Here is a 25,294-nt window from a genome sequence, read left to right on the forward strand (position 1 = left end):
ATGGCCGGATTCTGGGCTCAATCTCCAGTAGGGAGCATTCAGGAGATAACAGATCAATATTTCCCACTCCCTCTCTCCCTCTCCCTTCCTCTGTCTCTAGAAAAAAAAATCAATAGAAACATATTTTAAAAAGATTTGTGATAAAAATATTTTAAAAATCTACTTTAGGTTCTATCTTAATGAACAGAATACCCCTAAGTGTGTTTTATATTCCATTATGCCACATGGCTATTATGGCTAGGGTCATTTTGGTAGGTTGACCCATGTGGTTTATGACCTCGTAGGGAACTGAGGGAGATAGTGACACTGAGGCACCTACAGCTACACAGCCACAGGGCTGAGGACAGCAGGGCCCGGGATGCTCTGATTTGAGCAAGTGTCACCTCTATTCTGTATAACTTTTCTAATGTTTCTACACCTCAAGTGTAGAGTGGGGAGAGGTATATCAGTGCCAAGTCACCTCCCTATTGTATTTCACACTGCCAATTGTCATCACTTATCACCCCAAATGCCATCTCAAATGATTGTGATCATCATCTGAAATGTTTGTCTCTCTTTGATCATCTTTCCATGTTTTATTTCTCACTAGAGGCCCGGTACACGAAATTCGTGTGTGTGGGGGGGGAGCGCAGGGGGTGTCCCTAGCCCAGCCTGCATCCTCTTCAATCTGGGACCCCCCGAGGGATGTCCGACTGCCATTCAGGGCCTAAATGGGCAGTCAGACATCCCTCTCACAATCCAGGACTGCTGGCTCCCAACTGCTTGCCTGCCTGCCTTCCTGATTGCCCCTAACTGCTTCTGCCTGCCAGCCTGATCACCCCCAACCACTCCCCTGCCAGCCTGATTGATGCCTAACTGCTCCCCTGCCAGCCTGTTTGCCCCTAACTGCCCTCCCCTGCCCTCCCCTGCAGGCCTGGTCAGCCCTAACTGCCCTCCGCTGCAGGCCTGGTCTCCTCCCCCACCCAACTGCTCTCCCCTGTAGGTCTGGGTCCCCCCAACTGCCCTTCCCTGCAGGCCCTGTTGCCCCCAACTTCCCTCCTCTGCCAGCCTGGTCACCCCTAACTGCCCTCTCCTGCAGGCTTGATTGCCCCCAACTGCCCTCCCTTGCAGGCCTGGTCCCTCCCAATTGCCCTCCCCTGCTGGCCTGATTGCCCACAACTGCCCTCCCTTGCAGGCCTGGTCCCTCCCAACTGCCCTCCCCTGCTGGCCACCTTGTGGTGGCCATCTTGTGTCCACATGGGGGCAGGATCTTTGACCACATGGGGGCAGCCATCTTGTGTGTTAGAGTGATGGTCAATTTGCATATTACTCTTTTATTAGATAGGATAGAGGCCTGGTGCATGGGTGGGGGCCGGCTGCTTTGCCCTGAAGTGTGTCCCGGATCATGGTGGGGGTTCCCTTGGGGCGTGGGGCGGCCTGGGCGAGGGGCCTGTGGTGATTTGCAGGCTGCCCACACCCCTTGGTGACCCAAGTGGAGGCCCTGGTATCTGGGACTTATCTTCTACAATTGAAGCTTTGTAGCCTGGAGCGAAGCCAAGCCTTCTGCTTGCTCGGTGGTGGCAGCCATTTCTGTTGCTATTTATTTATCTTCTATAATTGAAACTGTGTAGCCTTGAGTGGAGGCCTGGGCCGGCCAGGGTGTGCAGGAATCTTGGCTTCCTCCATCGCCGGGGGCAACCCTAGCCTTCTGCTCTCTCTAGCTCCGTGGCTGCTGCCATTTCTGTTGGGATTTATCTTCTATAATTGAAACTTTGTAGCCTTGAGTGGAGGCCTGGGCCAGCCAGGGTGTGCGGAAAGCTTGGCTTCCTCCATTGCCAGGGAAACCCAAGCCTCCCTCCTGCTCTCTCCGTGGCCGCAGCCATCTTGGTTGGGGTTAATTTGCATACTTGCTCTTGATTGGCTGGTGGGCGTGGCTTGTGGGTGTAGCCGAGTGATGGTTAATTTGCATATTACTCTTTTATTAGATAGGATGCCCTCTTGGTCTTTTCCCAGCATTTGTTTTATGCTTCTGGAATCTCTTGCCAGGAGAGCTTGGGGAGTACTTTCCTATGCAGTTATCACTATGAGTAAAAAATCCTCTATTCAATTCAATTGAGGACACTTTGCAATTCAGAGACCTAGTAATCCCTACATTGGGGTTTGAGAAGAAGTAGAACCTCCCCCCTCAAACTTCAGTTTTTCACTCCCAGCACCAATGACAGGGATTCAACAATTGGTCTTTTGGTGGAGAGATATTCCTATACCTGTCTGTCAGGCAGTATAACATACATAATGTTACTACATTACTAGGGAACATGGGGATTGGCCTTCAGCATCAGAACTCCAGGCAGAATGAAGGCTGGGAGAAGATGGTGTCACATATGGAGACTGACATAGATTACCTGTCTTTTTCAGGTGTCTGCTTTATTCAAAGATGGAACAATAGGAGGAAACATCAACATTGCAATTGTAGGTCTGATTCTTCTAGAAGAAGAACAGGTATTCTGTCTTTAAAACAGCAACTTTTCTCCCAGAAAAATAAATGCAAAATAATGCTTTGTTTTCTTTAATATGGATTCTTTAATTCTCCTTCCCTTGTGGACGAAAAATGTTAATATTATGCAATGGGGTGCTTGTCAGTTCCTTTAATGATTATTTGGCATTTTGTGTTTTTGTGCAGAGGTAGTAAGAAGTACTCATGTAATTGCCTTATGAGAAAATGGAATAGAAAAGATGTCTTTAATATATGGGTGGGAAACACACTTGGGAGACAAAGTGCAAACTGTGTCTTCAGCCACCGTGAGCTTTCAGGATGCCACATGGAACTGAGCCCCTTGTGTCTTTTGCTGGAAGACTAAGAATGTCCCATAGAGTAGAAGTTAAATTGTACTGTGTTGCATTGCATTGCATTGCTTTGCTCTGTTGTCTCCCAACTCCTAAGACTGATCCCACTAACCCTCACCACCTTTAATCCTAGAATTTTATTTTCATGAAGATTCTGAAGTGTTGAGCACATTTTTCTCATTACATATAAAAAAAAAATTATGCTGGATCTTAGTAGCATTTGGTAAAACCATTCCAGAGTCCCAGTCTAAATGTCCAGACATACATTTCAGTTCACAAGAGGATGCATATGAACATCTTGTGGCATAAGTAATAGGGGGGCATCTCAGCCATCAAAGGCTCTCGCTTCTATTCTGGCCCAAGGTGATCATTGACTAAGCATGGAAGAGTGAGCCTGAGACCCGAGTCAGGCACTCTGCATCCAGTTCCACCATTGCTGATGTCTTAGCAGAATCTCCTGTTAGCCACAGTTTATTTGTTTATTTATAAAACAAAAGACTTTTAGATGAAATCTAAGATCTAAGATGCCTATGGGCTTTAATATTCTGGGACTCTGCTCTTTTCCTGGGCAGAGTGGGGGTAGCTAGGACATGCCTATTTCTAGCCTGAATAGTCAGGAAGATACAACCTCATTGTCTTTTGTGTAAGTATGTGTCTGGGGAGGGGGTGCTGAGCCAGTAGGGTTTCTCAGGTGACAGGTTAATTATTCCTTGTATTAAATTGTTTTCACCTTGGAATTCCTCCAAGCTGCAAAGAATAGGAGAGGTTATCTTTTGATCGTACACCTGTGTTAACTTTGATTAATGCAGTGTTCCTGGAAATCGCCAGCTGAAGAATGGAAGGCATGCCCCAGTTTTTATATACAACATCTAGCTCAGGTGTATTTGACTTTCTGGGAAAGACAAAAACTTGTAAAGAGAAAACGTATTGCATGACTGAAGGACAAAAATTCCAACACAACATTCCAGTCATGAAAGCCTTACACAAGTTGTCCTAAAATTGAGGTATTTGATCTGGTTTTCTGTAACCATCATAGGAAAATAGAGCATTGCTATGAATAAGGTTCACACCACTCATTGCAGCCTGTTCTTCTGGATGTTCCTGCTGCTCCCAAATTCTTCATTTCCCAAGTGTTCACAAGTTCTTCTGATATTTCACAGTTACTTTACTAGACCTTGGTATATGTGAATAAGGTCACATGTTTTCTATGTGGTTTCCTTCCAGTTCCAGTCTATTTTCCAGAAATAAAGCTTTCCCAATTGACCTGCCTTTCTCATGAATATGATACCTCTGGGGTGACTTAGTAACACTGCAATAATAAATATTAAAAGGGCTATACGTTGGAAATCCCACTTGCTCAAGTTGCTAATGAAGTAAACATTCAGTGACTAGGTGTGTTTTGTGTATGTGTTTAGTCACATGCAAATGATTCTATTGTCTTATATAATTTTGCAAACTGTTTTACAAAGAATTTAAACGCAAAAATTTGATACACAAAAATAATCTTTCATGGCTCACTGAAAATGCATTCAGGGTCAGCTAAATACATCCCAACTGTTTTAGCACAGAACTAGAGAAATGTACACTAAATCTCTATGGTTTTATGTAACATACTTTTTTGTGTTGTAATACATAAAATGGATGCATTAGCACATACGCTATTTGGATCCATCTATGTATTTGATATCCAAGTTAATGAGAGTTTGCTGTGATACCAATGCTAGTAACAATTGCATTATACTCTGTTTTCTTTCTGTTCTCGTGGTGGTCTTGCTCTCTTTAGCCAGGGCTTGTGATAAGCCATCACGCGGATCACACCTTAAGTAGCTTCTGCCAGTGGCAGTCTGGTTTGATGGGGAAAGATGGAACTCGCCATGACCACGCCATCTTACTCACCGGTCTGGACATATGCTCCTGGAAAAATGAGCCCTGTGATACTTTGGGTAAGGTCATCCAGCAGAGTTTTGAGGACCACATATGTGCTATGCACCTTCTGTGGCCATATTTAGTGAATTTGTGCCCCTATTCCCAATCTATAAGTAGTAGCCACTGCTGAGTGCAATTTTAAAGAAGAAAATTGCATCCTTGTATGAACTTTGGCCAAAAATAAAAGTTTGAATTTATTCATCAAAAGTGATTACTTCACAAAGGAATGTTCCTAACATATTCAAGAGTTTTTGTCTCTTCTAACTTGAGAAATAATTTTTTTCATTTCATCTTCCAAGAGAATGGGGTCAATACAGTCAGGAGTGTCTTATTATGTGGCAGAAATGGTACATTTATGAATATTATAGAGATATTACAACTATATTATATTCCCAATTTTTAAAAATTCCTTTGTTAATGTCTCAATCATAACAATTTTATATATTTATAAGGCTGAGAGATCTTAGAGGTAGCACTTTGATATTTTTTCCAAATAGTTAATGTAAAGCATAGTGTGCTCCTGACCAGAGCTCTCCTAAACATTTTTTCTCCATTTTCCCTAAGATTTTAGGGAGAAAGATCCTTTATTATAAAACCATTCAGAGAGGACTTAGTTTAATATAGGTTAACCTGACATCTTATCCTAAGAAGATCTGCTTATGAGGTTGGCCCTTAGCTGGCCTCTGAGAACTTAGATTTCACAAAGGTTCCCACCATCTTACCTGACAAGTGTGGCTCACTTTGACAAAATTGTTTGTACAAATAATGTGAATTACGTGGAACACCTGCTTTCCTCCTAGGAGTCTGGAATTTGGGCCCATGCCAGGCAGAGGCTGCCTCTGTGATCAGCCCCAATAAAACCCCTGGGTCCTGAGTCTCTAATGAGCTTCCCTGGTGGACAACAGTCTACACTTGTTGTCATGACATTTTACTAGGGAAATCAATCCTGTCCTGTGTGGATTTACTGGAAGAGGGCTCTGGAAGCTCATGCCTGCTTCCCCCAAGCTTCTCATGTACTTGTTCCCTTTGCTAATTTTTCTCTCTATCCTTTTGCCATGCTAAATCATACCTGTGAATATAACAAATTCTGGGTCTATATGTGTCCTCCAGGCAAATCCTTGAACCTGTGTGGTCTTGGGACTGGGACTTCCTGACACACCCATTCCCCACAGCACTTTTTATTTCGTCTTTTGAGAATACATATGATTATAGAAAAAGACAGAAATTCTCCTCCATCTGCAGTGAAATCCCTCTTCTACTGTGTCCAAGTCATAGCCTGTGATATGAACATTTCATAGAGCCCTGAAGAGTTTTCCATGCAGAAAACAGATCCCCTACTCCCACATTGTTAAGAGCCCTTTTTGTTAAGAGTCTAAGGGTTTCCCATTTCATATTTCAGCAGATGAATATGAGAACCAAATTTCCCTAAAGGATGGAGGGTAAATTAGCCTGTATAATACACCCTCTTCCTTTATTTTATTGAAAACTGCTATATATTCTTTTGACCTTTATGCCCATAGGATTTGCGCCCATAAGTGGAATGTGTAGTAAATATCGCAGCTGTACGATTAATGAAGATACAGGTCTTGGACTGGCTTTCACCATCGCCCATGAGTCTGGACACAAGTAAGTACATGTGCATGGGAGGGTGGAGCCCAGGGTCCTTTCCCTCTTGGTTGGTTGCCATAGAAATACGGATTCATTAGGTCAAGTCTGTAAGGGGGGTTCACATATATCCAAGGAGAATATCTTTGACAGGCTGTAAATATTGTCACTTAGGTACTTCTTTTGTTTTTATTTTAATACCTTGTCCTGCACATTCAGTGCATGTGTTTATACTTTCCTTACCCTGTTCTTCCCTTACATTCCTGCTCATACATGCACCTGCCATTGCAGACATTTGTATCAGTCCTGCTCCTCTGTCCTGTATTAATCCTATTCCATGGTCAGCTCCTGTTAGGGGCTCCAGACAACAGAGGGCAGTAACAGGCCCTTCTGTTGTTAACTTGTTACTCTTGAGTTCATGTTCTCATATCGCTTTTAGAATTTGGAGAGGTGTTTTATGATTGGTGTGCTGAGCAAAGTTTGAAGAGTGCAAGTATTACAGGATATTGGGAGATGAAATCTAAGATTTCATCCAGTAGATGGTTTGCTTCCCACGTTCCCATTTTCCAAGTGTTGCCAGTTTTGAAATGGGGCATCATCAGGGTGAGCAGTGAGCCTGGCAGCTTGGCACAGACAGATTCTGCTGCTGGACAAGCAGCTCTCAGCAATGGGTGGCATATTTTTATGTTAAAAGCTTATATTTATTCCTGTTGAATGAAAAATTTCTATCAATAGAAACTTATTATTAGACTAGTGGCCCTGCGCACAAATCTGTGCGTGAGTAGCTCGCTGCTGCTTGCCTCAGCTGGCCACCCCACCCACCGCCGCTTGTAGCTCTCTGCCACACGTACCTTACTGCCCCACCCTCCTGTAACTCTCAGCTGCTTGTAGCTCACTGCCCTGCCCTTCTGCTAATTGGTCGTCACGTGTCACAGCGTAATGACCATTTTCATATTACCTCTTTATTATATAGGATAAGGTTTTTTGGACCTATAATGTTGTAAGCTTGCCTTACCTTGAGGCACCATCTATTAATTTTTTTTAACGGGCCCTTGCTAACTTCCTACAATTGCCATGATTCATAGGAGCACTGACCGTATGAAGGTGTTTTCCTACTATACTGCAGCTGAACTTGAAATTTCTCCTAGAAAATGCACAACCAGGAAATATAAGTTTTCTCCTTTTTACATTAACCCCAATTTTACTTGCAAAATCACAAAACTTGCAAAAGGCAGAGTTTGTGATTTGGTCTCCATCCCCTATTTAGAAAATGTACTGAGGTCACTTATTACCCCGACCTGTTCAAAGCATCTGTATGTGCATGTTTGTGTGTATATTCGTATGTGCACCTTTGTGTGTAATGGAACCACACGAACGCCATTCAGACTTGGGCTGTGTATGAACTGATGACCTGAAAGTGAAACTGTATATCCCATTACTGATTCCTTCATCATTATAGGTAATGATTGACTTTTTCAGTGCCCAGAAAATTGCACCTACACTTCATAAAGCTTTTAGCAGTTACATCATAATTGTTTTTTTAATAGACTACTAGAGTTAGAACTTCAAAAACTCTCATTATTTTAATGACACGGGGCTCTTGCTGTCCTCTGAACCATACCTGAATTTAATTAAACAATCAAGGTAAGAAATATTTAAGTCACTGAGGGTTGAGCAAATCGGCATTAGATAAGCAGTTGAGATATGGGCATTGGCAGTGCAAGCAGTTGCAGGTGGTGAATTAACGGAAGCTAAACTTGGTACATCCAACACTGGGGTCTTCAATGTCAATGACTATCAGTGTTTGCTATTATTTTATCTTACAAGTCCATTGTTAATGTTTCCTCTTATCACTTGGGATCGGTCTAGATGGAAAAAGACTTTCTTCCAAACAAGAGATAAGTGCTTGTACTTGCAAGAGGGAATATAGATGGAAGGAAGAACAGTGCTCTAGATTTGGATGAAGGGGAGTCCCACTCCCTATAGAATTAACCTCCAGAAAATTATCAACTCTTTAGTGAGCACCTGATGTTTAGAGGACATTGTGCAAGAGAGATACAGGAACTGGAAGCTCTAAAGAGACAATTTGCCCATGAAATAGCTTTTGATCTTATTGAAATAGGACATATCTGTAAGAGATTTGCAAATTAATTGCATGTGCTAAATGCCAAAATGAGTGATAATAATAGTTATAACAATACTGGCAATAATAATTGTAGTACCTTCTCTTTGTGGAGCACTTTTTATAAATGTGCAGAGCAATTTTTCATGTATCTCAAACCATATAAACCACTCAGAACAATCTCTCATCTTCCTTCACTAGCTTAGCAGACAGACTATACTGAATATTCAGCAAATCCGAATGAATGGCATGGGAGGAGTGAGTTGGGGAGTGAGCAAGTGAACAAATGAGGAGTATTTTAAAGTATATCAAATGAGAGAGGGTATGGCATAGAAGACTCAGTAATTAAACTCTGTGAATTTTATTTGAAGACAAGCACATTTATTCAGTTCATTTATTTAATAACTATTGTTCTTGAAAAAGGGACTTAGGTTTGCTATATGGATGAAACATCATAAATAAACAGCATGCCTTTATTTTATTCTTTGCAATGAGCTCCAAACAAAGTCAATTTTAGAGTTTGGTTCTTTAAGAATTAAAAGTCAACTTTAAATCTATTAGGTCTGTATAAAAATCATATTTCACAGGTGACGCTTACCTCTTCAGTTTTGCTTACATTCAGAGGACATTGTTTAGGGTGGAGGAGTGCTTCCCCATGCTTTCAGCCATAGGCTTTCTAATCTTTAACTCGTAGAAAGATTTCAGTTAATGTCCAGACAGTTTCTTCTATTAAACTTAGTTGTTTTCATCTCCAAAACATCTTGAGGTTTATAGTGGGGAATCTGACCTAAAAATAGAAATTGCTAATAACCAGCGTTTAGACTTGTGTTAGAAAATGGAGGAAGAACAACTGGAAGCAGAAGCGAGAATGTGTGTTCTTCGTATGTATGTGGGATTGAGTCAGATTGCTTTTAAGCAGGTGGGGAAGGAAGAGTGTCCTGGTTATATTAAATCTCATGACACAGGATGTGCGGTTTGCTACATGCAAGTTTGGAAGAATTGGCATAAACACATTGAGGAACAAATTATACATTTTGGAGAATATGTCATTTATTTGAAAATCCCTGTTTGAAAAGGGAAGTCATGTAATTTAATGGTTAGCTCCCTGGGACTCCGATACATGGTAGTCCTCCTACAGCCTGAAAGTGACCAGGGCACATTGCCTGGTCTTCCCTTACCTACCTTTATATCTGCCAAACCAGTGGAGCCTGTGGAATCCTTAGCAGGTATGTGCAGGCACAATTACAATGATATTATTTGAGCTGAACATCTCTATTATATACATATGCTGAAATACTTGATTTGCATGATCATTTCAGACCATTAACAATATTAAAACACATTTACTGTGCTCAGAAGTATGTATAATCTATTATTTTGTTTCCTGTTTTTGTCTGTTTGTTTGTTTAGTATTTATGGACCTATTCTCTAGGCACAATTTGCATCCTGCCAGCAAAGCATTGTTTAGGATTCTATAAAAGGACTAGTGATCCAAACCCCCAAATATCTAACAGAAAGATAAAATAAACATGGCATACTAGAGAACATAAGTGAGGGCTGTAGGCATTATAAGAGATACAGTCAGGGAAGATGAGGAAAGTGTTCTCAGAAGAAGCAGAATTGGCTTGCTAATATCATTCACTTTAAGCATACTCGGCTGGTGATGTTAGATGCCTTTTGAGCATTTGATGGTGATATGTACACACCACCAGTTTGTGGCTGTGCTCTGTCATTAACCAGAGCTCTTCTTGCTGGGTCAGGAGGCACTGGGTGATCTGAAGGATATGTACACTATGAGGACAAGCCTGTGCCACAGAGATCATTGGTCTGGTGATTCTCAGACTGCACTCCAGGGAACCCCAGCAATTAGAGGGTCACTTCTTACCAATTATACATGCAAAATATATATATATATATATATATATATATATATATATATATATATATACTAGAGGCCCAGTGCATGATTGAATCATGCACGTGTAGGGTCCCCTACATGCTTTCGCTTTTGATCACGGGGGAGCTGGGTGCCTGTCCGCTGGTGCACCAGGCCTTTCAGAAGCCTTTGGCGTGGCAGAGGCTTCTGAAAGGCCTGGTGCCTGAGCGGACAGGCACCCAGCTCCCACGCTTTTGCTTTTGATCGCTGGTGCACCAGGCCTTTCAGAAGCCTCCAGCGTGGCAAAGGCTTCTGAAAGGCCTGGTGCCTGAGCAGACGGGCACCCAGCTCCCACGCTTTTGATGGTCCGCGGTGGGACGTGAGCTCACTGCCCCAGAAGCCCCTTCTGTGCCGCAGCACAGCCATGGCGCAGACGCTGAGCTCGAGCTGCCGCTGGCGACGCAAGCTCAGCATCTCGCCGGCCCAATCGGCCACCCCTGCCACCCCGAGTCCCACCCCCCCCGTGCCTCCTGGCCAATCGCGGGCATAGCGAAGGTACGGTCAATTTGCATATTTGTCTATTATTAGGTAGGAGATATATATATATATATATATATATCATATATATGATGTATATATGATATATATGATATATGCATATGATATGTATATGATACATAAACACACACACACACATACACACACACACACACACAAATGGTATCCTGGTGTTAAGTGATTTGTCCAAGATCCTGTTTGAATCAGAGAAATGGATAGAAATTTTGAAATTTAGTTTGTGACATGCAGGGTGCCAAGTATTCTGAGGAAACTTTTATTATCCCATTTTATGTGAGGAAACTGAAACTCAGGGACTTAAGTAATTTGCCCAAAGTCAAACCATTTATGAATGACAGAGACTTTTTGAAAAACCTGCATCAGAGCTCTGGACATCTGGGTTCTACCAGCGGTTACCATCGTCAGGCCAAGGTTGTGATTTATTATCCAAGATGATTTCTTTAGAGAGTTTCTCATTTCCTTAACCCCTTTTATCTAAACAGCCTGACATAATTGATACAACCTCTAAATATACTTGGCTGTTCATCTGGGTATGTCATTAATAATGAAGGAATACTTAATGTAATTGAATCACTCAAGAAAGTACTATAGAAGACATTAAAGGCATCTGACACTGAACATAATTCTCCTGTCTAATTTATTTTGAAATTATGTTTCTATGTGGATAATTGAGTTGGTGTTAAAGCTGGAAGGTTGTTCTTTATTCATTCAACAAATATGAATAGAGAACCTGTTGTGGACTGGTGAGCCCACTGGCTCTGGGGTTATAAGCATGGATAACAAGAATCTCTGTTCTTTAGAAATTTATTAGATAGTAGGTAAAAAAGAAAAAAAATACATATGTATATATTTAGTGCATTAATATATGGGGTGTAGTCACTTTGAATAAAGTACTATGGTTCATGGAAGCAAAAATTTATCCAACATATATAATTTGAATATTAATCATATTTCTGGGTTGCCAAATACCAACCTTATCTTTGGAATGTGTTCTAGTCATTCTTCCATGACTATATTAATGTGAATATCAAATGTGATCATTGTGGCACTTTCATGCTAATGTGCTGGCATCCATCGCAGTACCATTTATGGGAGTTGTTCTACTTGGAAACACAACTCTTAAAATAGTGGTGCTCAGATTGGGTGGGTATCAGAATCAACTTACTGTGTTAGAATACACCCAAGTGCCAGACCCAAATCCAAAATCTACTAAATCAGAAAACTATCAGGGTGGGCTTTGCATAGATACACTATACAGTGTATTTCTCAGGTATTCTGATGCACAACAGAGTTTGAGATTAATGCTAGAAAGAATCATTGAAAATACCTTAGATGAAAAGTTTAAGTCCAAGATTTTCTCAGACCTGGGGTAGTGTGACTTTGGATTTCTTAGAAATGTAGGCAAACGTGGTGACAAACTTATCTAGGGAGCTTGATGGCCCATAATGTGTCTTCTCCACATTCAGATCAAGGGCCAGCCAGGGGTGGGTATGTTGGTATTCCATTTTGGTCACTTTCTCCCCAAAGCAGCCACCCATATGTGATTACATTCTGAATTCTTTCCATAGCCATGACACATTTTCTCTACCGTATGGTTACTCTGGCCTTGATTGATTGTTTTAATAGAACTTTAGAGAATGGGTGAAGGCTGAAATGACTGCATATACATCACCCTTGGTACTGAGTAGGAATTTTGCAGAAATTGGACAATGTTTGCACACTAAAATTTCTTAGATACACCCTTCAATCATGCTTGGATTATACTATCGCATGGGTCCTGCCTGGGCTCTGACATTAGAGTGTCAGGTTCCAGTCCTGACTCTGAGACCCTGGGCAAGCCTCTCTCAAGTCCTCAGTCTTGCTGTCATTATATTGTACCTATGTTATAGGCTTTTAGTGATTTTTACATTTAGAAAAATAGGTAGCATGTTTAATATTCTGTCTGTAACAGGTTCACTGTCAAACAAGGCCCAGAAATAAAGGTAACCATAGCCACCCATTGGGGTTCCATAGAGACACTTCCTCCAAAGGGATGTAGGGAGTATTTGGCTCAATAAATGTCCAGCTGTCACAGCCTCTGGCAGTGTATACCTAGCCTTAGATGGAGCAGTACTGGGTAGGTGCAGGGACCAAGAGTTGCAGTAATTGGCTAGTAATTCTCAAATTGTGTTAGGTATCAAACACACCCGGGGAGTCTGACATCTGTATTTCTGACAAACACTGGAAATTCTGAGCAGAAGAGAGCATAGAGGGGATGAAGGAATATAGAACAGTTTTAGGTCTACCAAGGTCAAACAAATGGCCCACCCATGCCATTTGAAATTCTTTTTTATAAAGAAAGCATCTGCCCTTAGCAACATCTGGACACTGCTCTGATTTGATATTTGTGAGTCCTTTCAAACAACTCGGTGAATGGTAGTTCTTCAGGAAAAGTCTATGAATCTGTGCCTCGTCTCCACAATTTGGCTGTTAAAGCCATAATTTCTCTGCCTGACTAGCACACAAAAATAGGGGAGTCTTCACAGTGTTTTTACATGTGCTTGTTAGAGTGTATTAGACAATTTAAACCATTCTTTGTTTTGAAAGAACCATTTCTCTCTCTCGTAGCTTTGGCATGATCCATGATGGAGAAGGGAACATGTGCAAAAAGTCTGAGGGCAACATAATGTCCCCTACATTAGCAGGACGCAATGGGGTCTTCTCTTGGTCACCCTGCAGCCGCCAGTACCTGCACAAATTTTTAAGGTATGAACTTTTGAAGCTGGTCGTATATCTCTTGGTGCTTTTGATGGTCAGTATCTGGTCAGCCTGGTCCTGTCCAAGCAGCCCCAAGCTTTGGGTGTGACTTCCCAAGGTAGATCCCATTTGAAAGTGTCTTGAGATATTTATTTGACTAAGGAGTTTGCCAAACACTTCCTTAGAGAATGGAGTCCTGTAGGCTTAACCCTTTGCACTCACTTGCTTTTTTCTCGATTCCTTTATTCTACTCGGGATTTAATTTTTTAAATACCCCAGATTTTACAAAGCACGGCAGTAGAATAAAAAAACTGGAGTTTCTTTTCATACAAACTTATTTATTTGGATTTTTTTTATATTGCAAATTATTGATACATTCAAAGAGTAATTTTAATCTCGACATCCAAGTGCAAAAGGTTAATCCAACATCATTCAACCTTTAAACTCAAAAGAAGTCCATATGATACCAAGCCAAAATATTTTGTCTACATTTATTTTTTTTAATTATCTTGTCTATAACTAGACATTTCAGTCCTCGAATGGGAAGATTGGCAAATATACATCAGTGCACACAATGGTAAAGCACACATAAATTTTTTTAACAAAATTCATTTCTTAATAGGAGGAAAAACTTGAATATATAAACCTTAACCTGCCTGTAAAAGTCTATTATTTTAATTATTATTTTTAGGAAATTTGATTATAGCACTAATTCATTTAGGGCAGTGGTTGGCAAACTCATTAGTCAATAGAGCCAAATATCAACAGTACAACAATTGAAATTTCTTTTGAGAGCCAAATTTTTTAAACTTAAACTTCTTCTAACACCACTTCTTCAAAATAAACTCAACCCAGGCCGTGGTATTTTGTGGAAGAGCCACACTCAAGGGGCCAAAAAGCCGCATGTGGCTCACGAGCCACAGTTTGCTGACCACAGATTTAGGGTATAGAATATTTGGAAGGTAGGATTTGACTTCCTGAACAATAGTCATTATATTTTAAAATTTTAGAGAAAGGGACCTTAAGAAACATCATTAGATTATTCCCCAAATCTCAATGAATTTGCATTTATAGTTTGGCTTAAGCTTTAAACCATAACTATTTCTGACTTGCACCACATGCCAGTGTAGATTGGTGAGATCTCTGCTCCATGTAGTCATTCGGAGACCCAGGTTCCTTCCACCCTGTGGCTCTTTCCTCTTCTAGGATCTTGTTCTCTACTGCATCTAGCTGGTGGCTGGCAACAGACAGTACTAGAGGATGTCAGAAAAGGGGCTGTATTTTTGGAACTGAGAATTCAGCTGAGGGCCCTCCAAAGTGAAGTGGGACTAAGAGATGTCTACTTGTGTGCTCTGGAGGAAAAGAACAAGAGGATTCATACAGAAAGGAACATGTGCTGTATCACCAGCCCCAAATCACATTATAAGTAAAGTAGCTGAGATTGCAGGGACCAGCTAGTTAGTGGCAGAATTGAATATAGAACCTAGGAATGCTGAACCTTAGACCTGACTTTACTGACCCCAAGAACCATATATTTAAAGAGCCAAGGAAAAGCAATTCTGTTGAACTCAAAACATTTATTTTGTTTTTACATGTAGTTTCTTTAAAAAATTACTTGGCTCAAATATAAAGATGAGGGAGAATTTTATTTGCTTAGAAAGTAGCTTTTAACTCTTGATGACTTATATCTGATAATAAACATAGACAGCTGATTACATGGGCATAAGAATTTAGATGCTGGATCCACCTGAACTTCTCACCATCCCTTTCTTCCCTTCTGAACACAATCTTTGAGGACCATGGTGATACCTGGATAAGACTATGGTTTGATATCTTTGTTCCTCCTGGAAGACACACCCAAAATGGGAACATTATTATTTCTTTAGCTCCCAGGAAGGAGAACTGCTCTTATTCAGGATGAAGGACCTGTTTATTCATCAGAAATGTATTTTACCAGACACAGAAGAATTGTGTTTGCTTGCTAACAACCCACAGACTCACAATTATCTACTGATTCTAGTACTTCTCAACTAAACACATTCATATTTTTTAGATTTGTAAAAGAAAATATAAGAATTACCACTTCCATTTCAATTGTATATTCTTGTAGAAAGCTAACAAATGAAACCACCTTACCTTAAGAAATTGTAATAAAAAAAAATAAGGGAAAAAACGACATATGTATTTTAAGTGATTTTGACTCAATCTGATTTGCCTAGATAGTCAGAAGTTATTTGTTAACATTTTGTAAAAACTGTATTAAAATTACAGAGACTGTTGGAATTTTGGGGTTGGTTAACTCATTTCCTGGTAAAGTTACCTAAAGCTAACCAATGTGTACTCTACTAGCTGACATACATTAGCTTATAAACACCTTGAATTTAAAGAATTTATTTTTTTTTAATTTGAGAGATTTATTTCTTCCAATTTATATTCTTTATTACATACACAAAATAAGAATGTAGTAGTTACAGATTTTTAAAAACAATTTCTTTTAAATACAGAGTATCCAGAAAGAAAAATTCCTGGCCTAGGGAAATAAAGTTCTTTAGTAATTGAAAAGTACCTGTACAATAAGAAAGATGGAAGTATAAGACACATCTTTTTCAACATAATTTCTCACTGCTCCAGAATATGTTTAAAGTGATGATTCCTATTTTTTTGCTATAAAAACATTATGTGCTTGATTACAGGGTCCTGCTCTAGCCCCTGCTGGAGGGGTTATATAATATACAGTATATGCACTGTATTAGTTTTCTAAAATCTGAACAAGCCTAAAAACATGCTAACACCAGAGGTTTGGATAAGGAAACATAGACCTTTGTGAATGTTCTTTTCTGGGTGGCTGAGTGAATATAAAACAATCACAATCTCCAAAGAATCATCCAGCACTAAGAGCTTAAGTATTGAAAAATGAAACTATTCTATATATTTAGAATGCCTTGGCAACTACATCTTTTCTGTGAAATAAAGACTAACAATAAATATGAACACAATAAAAATTATTAAATAAAAAAAGAAATTGGAATGGATTAGCATACAAAAAATAGTATAATTCACAAGCAGATGCAGAGAAAAGCAAATGGAAAAAAAAATGAAGACCAAGGAAAAAAACAATTTTATAGATCCTAAAGGACAATTTTTAGCTGTGATTGTGAAGCTTAAAATTGGTCTAGGATCTTTCTAGAAACCAAAGCAACAAAAAGGAGATATAATCTGTTCGTATTAACATAAAATAGAGCAAATATCAATATTTGAAGAAAAGCAAAGCTTTTATCAGCACATAATTTTAAAAATAAATAGAACTATGCATATGTATATATAAAAATAACTAAAGATTTACATATGTGCATGTACTTATAAAATGTTTCTTTATACTTTATGAATATATTTTATGTTTACATAATACTTTATATATTATACATTTGATATATAAAATAGATTTTACAAATTTTTAACAATAAAATTATATTTATATGTTATATAGTATGTATTCATAAATATTAATACAAACACAGAAAAGAAAACCATTGATATAAAGTTACCTGTCTGTACCCTTCCATACCTGATTACATATGTGTGATCTCCCACTTCTACCCTCCTCTAAACCCAACTCTGGAGTGATTCCATCCTGGGTCAGTCTACACAGCCACCAGGAACACTTTTCTTGTACTTTTATTGGTTTTACTACAATATGATGCCAGCAACTGAACAGGCAACACAACATGGGGAGGCAGCTGCAGAACTCATGACTGGCACTGGCTCGATCAGAGTTGATGAAAGAAAAAACAGGTTGGCAGCACCCAAAAAGTGCCAGACTAGCAGGAAGCTAGCTGTCTTCCAAGTCTTCGTAACATATATTATTGTGGTCAAAACTAAGAACTAGTTACTCCAAGCTAAAAATTAAGTACAAAAGTATGTCATCCCTGTTAGCTTCTCTGGATACCATTCACAGTTCTACTGGACTCTCTGGCCAGTTTCACTGAGGTCCTTACTTTGGGTTTCAGGTTTTCATTCTCTTTTTCTCTCTTTCTTATTTTTTTTCAGTCGAATTCCTTTTATTTATTTCTTTTCTTTCTTTCTTTCTTTCTTTCTTTCTTTCTTTCTTTCTTTCTTCCTTTCTTTTTTTTTTGCACAATTTACATTGTCTTGTTTCTAGAACACCATTCCGGTATGGTAATGAACTCTTTTAGTCAGTTTTACTAATATTTGTTGTCTATTATTGATGGACTGCTCCTCCATGCCCACCTGTATCAGTGAACCTATGGCTGGTTTACCTTGATTGCTACCTCTTCCTTCAGTTCTCCTCATAACACATTTTCTGAGCCAGCATCCTGCCACCAGCTTGCATGGACTCCAGCCTTCAGCTTGTGATCCCTTCCTCATAGTCCTATTCTAAGACTGCAGGCAAAATATTGACTGTGACTGCTTTGCATAGTTTATGCCACCCAGGAAGAGTGGGAATTTTGTGGACAATATCTGGATACTGGTAATATAAGCCTATATAATAGGGATATACACTTGGTCATTTTTCTATTTTTATTATTTAAAAAGGCAATGTTAACATTATTCTACAATTGGCATGACACACACAGGGGTTCCTTTTAGCATTTGTTGTTCCCTACACAGTATTTTCATGAAAGCAAGTTGGGGATTGTTAGTATTATATTTAGCTTTTTCTTGTAGCTGTTCAGTATGGGTATGTGTATGTGGGTGTGTGAAGAATTCTGCTTACTGTAATAAAGAACATTCATTTTAAGGCTCTCAGTACTCTTCTATTAATAAGAAAAATTAGGAATTTTCTATATCTCAAATTCTTTCTATAATTTTAGAGTCTTTTTTAAAAAATTGTATTGCTTTTTCATCCTCTTAGTTATGATGAAGATAACATAAATATTTTCAGCTTTTATAAATGCTCACTGACATCTTGGGAAACAAGGGGTGCCAAGTTCAGATGTGCAGTGAAAATCAGCATCATAAAAGTTTCCAGAAAAAGTGTTTTAACTGCCAAAAAGTATAGGTAAATTCATGGAAAGAAAATATTTATATCCTTAGAAATACTTATTTTGATGACACTAAATATGGGTTGTAATCTTCAAATCAGAATATGTTTTTCAGAATGATTATTAAGGTTCTGGAATTCAAAGCCATTTTTGTCCTGTGTTATTGGAACGGTTTAATGTAATCTGAAGTATCTTCATTTGTTTTTGTGCCAATCAGTAAAACCTTTCTGTTGCAATTAGTAATGGGCCTTTATTTTCAGGGGCTTTTCTAATTTCCTTGGACCCCATGATGATAAGTAAATATGCAAGAGTTTACATGCTCATAAGTTTGTTTTCTTGGAAGATTAAATTTTCAAAAAAAAAAAAAAGACATTCAATATCAAGTTCACTATGAAGGTTTACTTTACTTGAGATGACCAGTTATAAATTGAACATGTCTACAGCGTGTTAACACTGACTTTTCATCAGCTTAATGAATCTGACACGGTCTTCTTTGACATGTTTGCTGACTTCCTGATTTCCAAGGAATCAAAACACTGCTACATTCTCCACCAATTTAGGTGGCTCTCTGGATATGATCCCGACAATGAGTAAGGATAAATGCAAACTCTTAACGATGAATCTAGTTTCCTTTATTAGCAATTTAGCATGTGGTACACGGAAAAAACATATAATAAGGAACTCAATTGGCCTAAAGTTGTCAGCACAACTTTTCTCCCTACTTGGTAGAGTCAAGAAGGACAGCTGCGTGTTAGAAGTACATTCATCAACCTAGTCAATAAAGTAATGTGTCATTTCCTATGAGCAGACACAGGCCTCATCACATTTACTCATGTCTGCATCCTGGAGGTCTAGGATTTAGGGAAAATTTAGCTCATTATTTTAAACTTAATGACAACATGGACTCATCTTCAATTTATTTTTTTTAATGTAAGTCATGTACTACTGATCATTGAACATGCCTCCCCTCTGACCACACCAGTCCAAATCAGTACATGAGAAAGGTGACCAGAACTGGAAGTTTGAGGGGTGCATGGGTCCCCTGTCATACCCTATACCCTGTCAATGAGAAATTGTGATTTGACTGTAGAGTTGATTATGCTTGCTTTAGGGTTTAATGGAAATAGTACAGTTCAGTGCACATTTTGCTCCACTGTATAATGTTCGTCTTAAGAAAAACAAACTGGCAAGTCACAGCATGTTGCAGTTTCTGCAGAGCTCATGTGACGTGAAGACTGGAAAATAGGTACCACTATGTGATGGAAAGAGCAGCAGAGGGAAACAGAGTTTACATGCTGATCAGACCTTTATCACTTATATCTGGGAAGGTCCTGATGGTGGCAAGAGACATAACCTTTTCTGGGGACCCTGGAGTTTTTACTTGGAAAAGGAAGAAATACAACTAAAAGATCTCTCAGGCTGTTTAATATTTTATGGTTCATGAATAAGAGTGGGAAAAGGATGTTGACATGTTGTGGTACCTTTGACCTTGCCTCATTTGCTTTAACACAAGTTTAATGGAGTCCACATTATCAATATTTCCCCTTCAGTAGAAGCACTTTTTGGTGCATTGCTGAAAAAACACTCTGCTTACCTTAAAGTCATGCATATAGTCTGTCCCATGATCTCCTACAACAGCGGTTGCCAACCGGTGGTCTGTGGACCACTGATGGTCCGTGAGGTCCAAAAGGTTGGCGACCTCTGTCCTACAATGTTTACTGTTTTGCTTGTCACATGCAAGCCACCTGATTTTGGTGCAGGGCATGCAAAAGAGTCAAAACCTATTTTATCCTTGTAGATATTTTGGTAGGTTGTTTATAAAATGTCATGTTTTTCCTTCTTGCACTCACATCCTGGAGGATCCCTATACTTGCCTCACTGACTCTGGGCTTAGCTGTGTGACCTGATTAGGCCAATAGGGCAGGAGCAAGCAGGTCCAAGCATGAGCCTAACCAGATTTGAAAGGGATGAGCTCAACACATGGAGTTTCAGCTCTTCATATGTGATGCTAATAGGAGCTGACTTTTACATCCTGGCATTGATATGCATGTTCCTGCATCTTCCCCATCTATGGGGTTCTTCCAGGCTCCCAGTCTGTGCACTGTGTGTTTCTTGACCAGGCAGGGACCTCATCCTCACCACCATGTGCTTTTCTCTGTGGTTTTGTAACCAACATAATTACCCTTACGTTGCTCTTCATTGCTTGTAGCATTTCCATTTTCCATCTGAGAGCATTTCCTCTGTGTCTGAACCAGTCCCATTAGAGTGTTGTTTGTTTGTTTGTTTGTTTTATTGTGGGCTTCTTAGTGGCATATTCATGTTTGTCTTTATTTTACTCTTCTTTGTAACGGGTATTTTGGTTTTGAATAGAATTCTAGTTCAGCAGTTATCTTTCTCTTGTAATTTGAAGCTATCATTTCATTGTTTCCTGGCTTTTGTCATTTCTTTCGATAAAACAGCTGTCAGTCTTGTCTCTTTTTCTTCAGGTAGCTTTTGATTTTTTTGTGTGTGATTTGGGTTTTCTGTAGAATTCCTATATGTACCTATGTATGCTTTCTGTTTGGGATTTTAGAACTGCTTAAATCTATGGTTTGCTGTGCCCCATCAGTTTTTGAACATTCTTGGCCATTTTATTTACAAATATTTACTCTGTCCCATTATTCCTATCCTCTCTTTTTTTGGATTCCAATTTTGTTAATATTATGACTTTTTACAATACACCATATGCATATTTTTGTATGTATTATTTCTTTGGTGAAAGTTTTTATTTTCTTGAATCTATTAATTACAGTAATTTTGAATTCTATTTCTGATTATACTAGTAGCTGAATTTCCTATGAGTCTGCCTCTATTATGTGTATATTCTCTTGGATCATTTGGTCTTATCTCCTAGTAAACGTACTAATTTTGATAAATGAGGACATTGTTTATGAAACCTTTAAAGACAAAGTAATGATTTTTTTTTAGCAGATGGGGTGGTTGGAGTTTATCCTCATTCACTTTATAAACTGGCCTATTGAGGTTGTTCTCACTCCTGGAATTAGGCCTATTGTACTGTCAATGAAAATCCTGTGGTGTACCAGGGCCCCTCCTTTCCGGCAGAGCCTCCGTTCCAATGTTCATCTCCCAGCCCCGCCAGATTGCCAAAACCTTTGCTCAGCTCCTCAGGCCCTCAACTTTCACTTTCTACTCTGCCACTTGTCTTCCTAGCAGATACTTATGACTCAACAAATTCCCTTTTTGAGGAGGAAAACAAAACTGGGTGTTTGACTCAGCTCTGTGCCTCCCTTTGCTCTGTACATTTTCATTCCTTGTGTCCTTTTTAGTTTAATAGTTTTCTGATGCCCACAGAAGGATCCATTTGATACATGCCAGTCCACCATAGTTAGAAGGGGAAGTTCTCTTTGATTTCAATTTTAAGGCTGAATTATAAATAGCAAGTTACATTTACACAAACTATAAAAATTCCTGAACCTGTGAACCTCTTTATAATTTTTCAATCTCTCATATGAGCCAATCAGTATAGCTGACTTTACCTAGTTTCCTGCCCATGGACGGGGAATAATATTGCCAACCCTGATGTAAACTTTGGGAAATAATTTGAGACATCTTACTAGTATACAGAAATCATTTGAGATCCATTGGAGAGAGGAGCTGTGAATTTGACAAATCACTCCTGTCTTGAAGTGTTAATTATGCTTTTATTCATTTTTCTTTACTTATAAATATGCCCTTGCATCATGCTCAGAGTAACAGTAATAGACAAATCATTTATTGAGCTCATATAGTGAGCCAGTCACTACTCATAGCCCGTTCCTATCATTTAACATCATCTCTACTTCTTGTTTTGCTCTGAAAAACTTCTGACCTCATTGCATGTAGGATTAATGTCTCGTGCAGAGTGGCTTGTGCCATCCCTCATGTTTTTTGTGTGTGGTTATTAATTGAAGTCATGCATCAGTGGGCTCCAAGGCACAGGAATCTGGGACTAGGGCCCTGAAGACTGGGGCCAGAAAGATTCCAATCAAGGTGAACAAGCACACAAAGAAAAGGTTGGAGATGCATGAGCAGATCTGCTGTTGATTAATTTATTGTGATTACAGAGGGCTTTTTTCCCCCTTTTGGCTTATTGAAATTTACAAGTAGGATTTGGTTGCTATTTGCAAACACTTGTCCCTCCTCCCTCCAACGCAAACATTATACCGAAGTACAGCTCTGGTAGGGAAGGGGATACTGTATTTGTGGAGGAAGGAATTATTAGTTGGCCTTTAGCCATCTGCTAGTAAACTTAAGCAGAGTTATTTTCCTCCTGGACTTCGAAGTCTAGTAAGAAATTAGCATGAGTATAGAGCATTGCTGGTGGAAAGTGTTGCAATGGTTCATACAGAACCTTTGGAAGCTATAATCTGTTGTCCAGGTGTCCCCTAGCCTTGGAGAAGAAGGAAGAAAGAAAGGGAAACAGGCAGGGAGAGAAAATACATTTTAATCTTTGAAATTGGCAGATTGTGTTTTGCCTTTTACAATACCCATTTCCATCTTTTGATTGTTCCTGGCAAGAAGTGTACATAAAAGTGGTCTGTAATAGGAGCTTTTCACATTGAACATCTGGTTGTATTATTCCATTCCGCTTTTCCCCATGAAGATTTTGAGTAATCTAAGAAAAAACAAATTGCCTTCCTGGAAAAAGAAAAATGAACAGTTTCTGAAAATGTGGCCCCTATATTGAAATTTAATTAAGATAATGGTTATATTGGACCTTCAGGGAAAAATTTCCTCTTCTGTATATAATATATGTGGTAAACTGTATGAGAAGAAATGGCATAACTGAATGTACCTCTTTGATAATTCTTTTGGCATCTCCTCTTTGATTTAGCACTGCCCAAGCGACATGCCTTGCTGATCAGCCAAAGCCTGTGAAAGAATACAAGTATCCTGAGAAATTGCCGGGACAGTTATACGATGCAAACACGCAGTGCAAGTGGCAATTTGGAGAGAAAGCCAAGCTCTGCATGCTGGATTTTAAAAAGGCAAGTGATTACTGGCCAGTGCTCAGTGCACTATTATTCATAAAACCATTTTATTCAGTGTAACTGACATTGATGTATTCTCCACTTATTGGGTACCTACCAAATGTCAAATCCTGTATGTTAAGGGCTGGCCCCATATAACAGGAAACACATGTTTTACTGGCAAAGAAAATGATGACTGATACTGTTGTGGGTATCAGTTTTCACTTGAGAACAACTTGGCCTGTTAGGTCACTTCTTTCTTTCTGATTTATCACGTGGGAGCTCAGCAATTACTTTTGGTTGGTGTAAGTTGGCAAACTAATACTCTGCATTTTTTAAAGTGGTATTAAAAAAACAAGGTCCACCATTACCTTCCACCTCTATAAGCATAATTTACTATAAAGTAGCAGCTTATCTAGGGCTTCTGATTATTAAATTCTCCAAATAAAGTATATATAGACAAGTTTCTTGAAGGAGAGGCTAGGTAGTGCACCAACCCCGGGGACATCACCCGTATGTTCTCCTAATATAAATTCCTCATATAACACAGAGAGGTGTGTTCTTGCTGGACAGGGAAATGGAGATTTAGGAACTACTGAACCATAAGGAGACCTACCCATAGATTAAATGAAAGTAACTCTTTTTGAGGTTTCTTTTATTCTAGTTTATAATAGAATTAAGATGAAGGTAGACAAAAAATATATAGTCCTCCAGAAACCTCCAATCATTTCAGAATGCACCGGAATATTCCCAATAACTGAACTCGAATAGAGCTCCCACAAAGGTCAATTATAGCCATGTGCCAGAACTGGGTTTTTATCTCCTCAGCTGAGTCATCTCAGCTTGGACCAAGAATAATAAATCAGTTCACATCAGTATATATTCCATGGGCACAATGTGAATTTTCTAAGAATTTTTTGAGAGTTACTCTTCTTTATGTTAAAAAAAAAAAAGTACTTAAAACGAATGTTTTATTTCAAACTAGAAACATACTTCTGGTTTCCACATTACTTTGCTCTGTGACCATGGATTATGTCATCCATGAAACCCTCATACCATTTGGAAAATATAGAAAATAAGTTAATGTGCATATTTTTTCCATTTTTTCATTACTGAAGAAATATTTGCATGCAATGAAATATTGCAGGGAGCTGAGGCAAATTTGTCACTCACCTGTGAGTTTCCCTTCTCTCCAGGATCATGTACTATGTTACTTGTCGTCAGAGTTCTAAAACAATTGGCCCCCATATTTTTTCTAGTTTTATAGTTTTCATATGCAAAAAAAATAAGCCTATTATCAGTTATTTAATTATGACAGTAGAAGAAAAACCTTTTGAAATAAAAAAAACCTTTTCAACAAAATGTCAGCTCATCATCATGTAAAATTGTTCTTCAACACAAATAAACTTGATGTATTTTGTCTTTATAAGTTAAATTATATTTTTTGTGACCAGAATCTTTAATATATTGAATTCAAAATTACATATTATATGGCAATTAAAGATTTTTTTAATTTTTTAGGTGGACTGAATTATCTCAGCACATTTTCAATTATGAAATTTACCTTTTTTTAATGAACTTCTACTGAAATTTTATGAAAATGGTTCTATTTTGTTAG

General features: G+C 38.9%; 1 protein-coding gene across 1 annotated transcript in view; it reads left to right on the forward strand.

The window, feature by feature from the left end:
- LOC307114991 (A disintegrin and metalloproteinase with thrombospondin motifs 16-like) overlaps window positions 1–23,884 on the forward strand; it is a gene marked incomplete at its 5' end in the record, with an annotated part of 55,722 nt that extends 31,838 nt beyond the window's left edge. Inside the window, 5 exons of the mRNA XM_079797927.1 lie at window positions 2,395–2,478; window positions 4,607–4,766; window positions 6,270–6,375; window positions 13,536–13,673; window positions 23,541–23,884. Coding sequence (XP_079654053.1) covers window positions 2,395–2,478; window positions 4,607–4,766; window positions 6,270–6,375; window positions 13,536–13,673; window positions 23,541–23,757 — 705 coding nt within the window. The 3' untranslated portion in view covers window positions 23,758–23,884. The remainder of the gene's footprint in view (window positions 1–2,394; window positions 2,479–4,606; window positions 4,767–6,269; window positions 6,376–13,535; window positions 13,674–23,540) is intronic.
- Window positions 23,885–25,294: the final 1,410 nt, after the last annotated feature.

The sequence above is a fragment of the Cnephaeus nilssonii genome, assembly GCF_951640355.1.
Source record: "Cnephaeus nilssonii genome assembly, chromosome: 2".
Classification (NCBI taxonomy): domain Eukaryota; kingdom Metazoa; phylum Chordata; class Mammalia; order Chiroptera; family Vespertilionidae; genus Cnephaeus; species Cnephaeus nilssonii.